At 47.8% G+C, this 6,756-nt stretch overlaps 1 protein-coding gene and 1 pseudogene across 1 annotated transcript; both read left to right on the top strand.

The window, feature by feature from the left end:
• The first annotated feature begins 1,587 nt into the window (after nucleotides 1-1,587).
• On the top strand, nucleotides 1,588-2,533 carry LOC147628711 (dihydroorotate dehydrogenase). The gene is made up of 3 exons (XM_086814223.1): nucleotides 1,588-1,811; nucleotides 1,930-2,001; nucleotides 2,101-2,533. The coding sequence occupies exons 1-3, from the start codon at nucleotides 1,686-1,688 to the stop codon at nucleotides 2,269-2,271; spliced, it is 369 nt and encodes a 122-aa protein (XP_086670349.1). The 5' UTR covers nucleotides 1,588-1,685; the 3' UTR covers nucleotides 2,272-2,533.
• A 1,468-nt stretch (nucleotides 2,534-4,001) lies between these two features.
• On the top strand, nucleotides 4,002-5,200 carry LOC147628710 (uncharacterized; annotated as a pseudogene).
• Nucleotides 5,201-6,756: the final 1,556 nt, after the last annotated feature.

The raw sequence follows: 6,756 nt of genomic DNA, 5'->3' as shown, positions 1-6,756 counted from the left end.
ATGCAAGTTGTAATTTCTTTATATATATATATACATATATATATATATATATATATCTCTCTAAGGGCACGATTCTCATGCAAGTTGTAATTTCTTTTAAATTGATCTCTCTCTCTCTCTCTCTCTCTCTCTCTCTCTCTCTCTCTCTCTCTCTCTCTGGTCTCTTTGTGTGTGTGTGTGTGAGTATTAACAAAAAAAGTAGATGCAAGTTGTAATCTCTCTCTCTCTCTCTCTCTCTCTCTCTCTCTCTCTCTCTCTCTCTCAAAGAGCCCAATTCCTCATGCAAACATCCAAGAGGCACAAGAGAATGAGAAAAACAAGAGAAACTCACATGGGGAAAAATCAACAAGAAAGTTATGTTTGATTTGGAGGAAACAAACAAGTGGATAGAGATCGTAAAAAAACAGAAGCCACCACCAAGAGAGAATGAAAGCCACCTTGGATAAGGAACAAAGGAGGAAGGCTAGGGCATTACATATTAGGGTAGTAGGAGTCCGGGAGGGCACCTTAGGTAAGGATAATGGTTTGGCAATGTGTAAACAACTCAAGATCGAGGGGACACCCTTAAAAGACACCCTTCAAAGGCACATATAGAGTAGGGAAAGACATGAATAGGGAACGTCCACTAAATTTTGGAATTCCAAGAGGTGGTATATTGGGAAGCTTTTTTGAGGAAGAGACCTCTCCACAGTGACGAGGAACAAAGATCTATATTATTCTCGACCTTGCTTAACTTTTGAAAAATCTACCTCATCTTGAGAGAAGAAGGGAAAATCATGCCTCTAATTTTTCAAAAATAGTAATAATTCGTTGAGATTATAAAGAAAATGCAAGATCAAAAGCCTTTTCCTCTTCAACCCCCATGGTGAAAAGGATTCATGTCAAGTTCATTAAAAAATGTATCCCTGGGAGTCACACACAATTGGGAGAAGACATGGCACGTAGTTAAAAGAAGTTGACATGAGGTGGCCTCCATGGCATATCCACATGCCTCTAATTGCTAGATATTACAAAGATAAAAGATGCGACGCCTCCCTCTTACACCATGTATCGAGGCCTATTGTTTGACAAAAGATAAAGATGAAGCTGAGCACATGTAGGTGTGTAGTGTAGCGATAAAATGTAATTTTGGCTCGGCTTCATCTTTTTTTTTTCCCGAGCATTTTTGGTATTGCACTTAGGCAGACACCTTGATGGTGTAGTGCATCAGGGCTGGCTCACTACCCAAGGGCGTGAGTTCAAACCTTGCTGCACTACACCCGCAAGGTGTCTGCCTGAGTGTAGAACCAAAATGGGCTAGTCCGTTCCCCAAGGGCGCAAATTCAAACCCTGATGCACTACACCCTCAAGGGAGTGCAATACCAAAAATGCTCGGGGAAAAAAGGGCAACAAAAAGAGCCGAGCCAAAAATACATTGAGCGAAGATCTAAACCTTTTACAAAGGTAAGTTTGTTTTGGTTTTTCGAGCCAGGGTCAGAAGTGAGCACACTTGTTCTAAAACTCGAACAAAGAAATGCTTTTATCATTAGCTTCGTCGTCTCTATTGTGTAGACCGTTTCGCTACTTCCTTAATACATGGTCCGTAGAAGACCCCAAGGTACCGTGGGACTTTTACAAAGGTAAGCTATAACTTAAACGAAAGTAATAAAGATAAAGAACATTCTCCGGGAGATAGCGAGAGAGAGATGGGCGAGCTTGTGTACAGAATCAGCCCACTGGCAGAGCTGGAGGCATTTCAAAAGACTGGGCTGTTGAAAGGTAGCGACATGGACAAGAACTCGGGCTTCATTCACCTCAGCAAGCCATCTCAGGTCATTATTCATTTCCCCTTCCTTTCTAACGTGTGTATGCGCGCGCGCGCGCGCGAGAGAGAGAGAGAGAGAGAGAGAGAGAGAGAGAGAGAGAGATTCAGCTGGGTTCATACCACAGGTTCCAATTGTCCTGGACAAGTTCCTGCCCGGTCGTGCTGACTTGTACCTGCTCGCCATTGACTCTGCGAAGGTCTGGAAGCAGGCTTTTCTGTGAATATGTTATTCCATACTCGCATGGATACTCCCAATTCACTTTGGGGTGATATTTGTTGGCCTGTTTTATTAACAGCTGGGAGACGGGCTCAAAAATGAAAGAGTGGAAAGGATTGTGGACGATGGCGATGACAACATTTTTCCTCACTTCTATGGACCTTCAGGTTTTTGTCCTCTGTCGATAGAGGCCCTTGTCGAGGTTCATAAGCTTGAGCTTCGAGACGGAAAGCATGTCCTTCCCTTCTAGAAATATGAATTGGTATATCATATGCCACATCTTATTGTCATAATGAATGCATTGATCTGTTTCCTTCACCTCTCAAGAGGTGATAGAAAGTATTTAAATGTGTGCATGGCTTTGTGCCGCCTGTTGTGCGCTGTTGATGTAAGTAGGGAAGTCATAGAATATAGTCAGTGCTATGCAGTAGTTGATGTTGGCCTGAAGAAAACACTTGGATGAAGATAAGATTGCGCTCCATTTTATCAAATATTTGAGAAGCTATCTAAAACTTTCCTTGTCAAAGCTTAAGAGTGATACTCAAATCATGTATATAAAGTGTTACAAAGGTTCCATGTGTAAACTAAATATCGTAAACACGGAGAGAGAGAGAGAGAGAGAGAGAGAGAGAGAGAGAGAGAGAGAGAGAGTTGGGTGGTGGGGCACTGTGAGCTTGCTCTTTGCCAAGAAACAATGTTACAAAGAGGCTTGAGAGTCTTGTCTTTTGATGCGTTGTGTGCTGATCCCTTGGTGCGCCTAAATAACATGTCTCTTATTTCTCTTTGGGTCCCTTTTGAACTTCTCTAAGTAGTAGTCGTTTCAGAGATCCTTCCCTTCCCTATGTCTCCTTAACACGTGTCTCTGTAGCCACCAAGGGTGCCCACATGGACTGTCCACTGCAGCAACGGACTGTCCACCAATGGTGCCCACCGCACACAGATTGTCCACCACAACACGGACTGTCCACGGCAACAGTGTCACACCAACTTGGACTGTCCACCAATGGTGCCCACCACACACGGACTATCCACCACAATACGGACCGTTCACCGCAACAGTGTCACACCAACACGGATTGTCCACCGCAACAGTGGTGCCAAGCATTGGGATCATCTGCAGCATTGAAGGCTTCAACGGCACTGACGGCATCGACTGACACTCCAACGGCATCTCTAGAGATAAGAGATTCCACCAAAGGCTATGCTACCACCTCATGGCATCCACCAAAGATAGGAGATGCCATCGACTGGACCTTAGGCATATATGGTCCCTCGACTCATCCTGAAGGATATCCGACATCCTTCATTCTTCATCTTTCACTCATCTTCTTGGAGTACATCCTTCTAGGAGGACATCCTTATCCTCGGCATCATCCTCTCACCTTGTAGGACATCCTTATGCCCTTCCCTTAGACCACTTGTACCTCTGTCATACCACTTGTATTTGTGTGTTTGTCATTAGTCTTTGAGCTGTGTCGTCCTCTTGACTGTGACCTCGGCTGAGTGTGCACAGCACAGTGAGGGACCTATATCAAGTGTTCTCCGATTAGTGCAAGCGTTCTGCTCCTTCCACGGTCTCGTCTCGCCTCTTTGTGTTGTGTTTGCTACGTAGGGTCTCTGGTGTTGCATTGTGAGCTTATGTGATACGTTGTGAGCATAGAGGACTTCGGACATACTGTCCAGAGGAGAGCCACCACATAGTGTATCGGGCAACCAGCCCTGCTATACAAGTACACTAAAAGTTGGCACGCCCGGTGGGACTCTCCAACTGGTAGTCTTGATAGCTCACCTTTTCTTTCGCGTTGTGTCCTCTTTTCGTGTCGTATTGTGTTGTCTTCTGTGTTGCGTCCTCTCTGCATGCCCAATACACGCTCCCGTGGTAGTCCGGTGAGTCCATCCAAAAGTCCTCTTTCAATACGTTGCTACAGTCGGAAGAGGTTCAGCTACTTGCCACCTAGGGAACCTCCTCCACCCCTTCCTATGGCGGCTAACCTTGGTAACCCCACCCTTGGCAACGCGGGAGGCCAAGCCAACCCTCCTAGTCCAGCCCATCCTCCTGGCGCAGAACCCCTTTCCACTGTGCTGGGCCGAGTCAATGTCAAGCTCCCCACCTTCAAAGGATCATCCACTGAGGATGTGGATGACCACATCTGATGGTTCATCTCCATTTGTAAGAGCCGAGAACTTGAGTGGGAGGATGCCTTTTTGGTGCTCTTTCCGTCCACTCTTCAAGGTTCTGCAAACAAGTGGTTCAAGTAGTTTCCAATTGACCACTTTACAGACTTGACCACTTTGAAGGATACCTTCCTCTGGACCTTCCATCCTGGTAACTATGAGGATTGCATTCTCCAAGAGCTAGGGAAGCTCCAACTGCTACTGCTACCAGGGGAGAGAGTGTCGGAACTCATGACACGGACCATAGCGCTAGTGGCCCGCCTCTACCGACTTACCCTGGTGACTTCATGGTGTGTCAGTGGGTAACACAAGCCTTACCCAAGTCCACCCAACAGAAGATCCGGGAGAGTCGGCCCACAACAACAACATTGTTGGAATTCCAAGAGCTAGCATCCCAACTTGAAAATACATGCCTCTTGTTTGAGCGTGATGTCGGCTCTGTCAATCCAACAACAACACAAACGGATGACCCGGTGGCTCAGCTGAAGCGTGAACCGGAGGCACTCAAAGTGAGCCAAAAATCTCCTAGCGAGGAAAGTACCTTGCTTCAACTCAAAAGGGAGATTGAAGAATTGAAGACCCAGCATGAAGCCAAGAAGGGGCTGTGGTGTGCCATATGCCAGTCACTTGGACACACCGTCTAGGAATGTCCAAAAAGGAAGTATTGCTCCTTTTGTGAAAAAGGAGGACATGAAGATAAAGATTGCTACTACCTCAAGGAGTTCCGTCAACTCCATCAACAACAACTTCCCCACCCCGCCTCGGCAGTCCCTAATCTTGTACATTATGCCACAGCTGCTATTGCCATTCCACAACCCTTCCATGCTGCTAACCCTCCTCCTTGCCTACCCACTCCCCATGTGACCTACCTTCCACCACTCATCCCTAACCCTCCTGCACCAACCACCATGGTAGCAGCCCCCATGAACCGTCCTATTCGCCCTCCCCAACCTTGCAATCGTCCCGTTCTTTGCTATAGATGTGGGGAATACGGTCACTACTAGAGCCGCTGTCCTCTTCCCGAAGGTGCTCCGCTCGCCGAAACTGTCCAGAATCCAAAGATCATTATACTCGGGACTACCCCAAGCAAAGGGCATCCACATCCTCCAACTTCACATTTCCTACCCCCACCACTCACTTAGTCTCTGTACGACATCCTTCTTCCATAGGACGTCCTCTGTCCACTTGCCAACCTTCCTCTCCCCACTCTTGGGCAGTCCGTCACAACCCCAACACCTACCCATGAGGATCCTGTCAGAATACGCAGCGGAGATGATGACCCGATCTGGGAACACAAGAGCCAAAACGCATGCAGAAAAAATACAGCACAAGAGAGAGAGAGATGTAGGCGTGTAACTCTGCTCTATATACACAAGAAGATCCCGGAGAATGATACAAAATGGAATGGGGGCTGGGGGCCTATTTATATGGCCCCATATGCCAGCGGGCCTGTGCTATAGGCAGCCGACTGGTCCTGAATCTCCACGACCAGCAAAAAAACAGCCAGTCGGCCAGGTGTCAGCAGTCGGCCATCTCAGAAATGGAGTCGTGGACCAGTGCCATCAGTCGGCCAGCTACTGGGTCCTCCTGCCACCTCAGGGCTGCCTCCCAAGCCACAGAAAAAATGGAAAAAATAGGGAAAAAATGCGGAGAGTGGGGAAAAATGAGAAAACACCTCATAAGGGCGGGCACACCCACAACAAAGGCCCTGGTGCATAAAAATAGATAGGAGATGACTTCTAACACCCCCTCTCAGCTCCTGGCTGTGAAACCAACCACAGGGAGCTGGGGTGCTGCCTGAGCAAATCCTGAGATAGCGACTTCGTGAAGAGATCCACCGTACTGTCCTCCGTCGAACAGAACTCTAGCAAGATGTCATCAGCAACGATTTTTTCACGAACAAAGTGCCCCTGGATGACTATGGGTTCCTCCAGTGGAAGCCCAAACCTGCAATGCAACCTCTGCATCCTCACCACCTCACAAGCAGCATCACAAGCAGCCCGGTACTTTGCCTCTGTCCGCGACAAGGCAAAAGATGACTGCCGCTTACTGCTTCGTAAAACTGCTCCTGGGCCTGAAGTAGATCTCCTCGTGTCCGGATCTCCTCCCCAAATTGAGTCACTCCAACCATGGAGTCGGACTCCATCCAACAATCCCCCTCCTGTGTACAAGAGTCCATGATCCTTCGCATGCCGCAGAAACCACAGGAAACGCAATCCTGCCTCCCAAAGAGTCATCCGCAACCATGAGCTCAACTGCCTCATCAGGAAGCTCCCGTCCAATCTGGTGTCCATCAACCAGATCAATGAACCATTCTGCTTCTGAGTCAAAGAGGCATCACACTGCTCACAAGGATCAACACTTGTTACGGTGCAAAACCAAGTCCTGGAAACCTGCTGAAGACCACGCAAGGCCTTCTGAAACCTGTCAACCACCCCCTCTGAATCCGGAACCACAAAGCCTGGAGTATGCACCTCCTTCTGCAAGTAATCAACTACCACCTGCCTGGCTTTCCGAAAGGGCCCCGTGGAAAGAACATCCTCATCTACAGGAGGTTCTT

This window comes from Cibotium barometz, chromosome 19 (genome assembly GCF_041138505.1).
Source record: "Cibotium barometz isolate CiBa-2024 chromosome 19, ASM4113850v1, whole genome shotgun sequence".
Lineage (NCBI taxonomy): Eukaryota > Viridiplantae > Streptophyta > Polypodiopsida > Cyatheales > Cibotiaceae > Cibotium > Cibotium barometz.
This window is presented reverse-complemented; position numbering and strand designations above follow the sequence as displayed.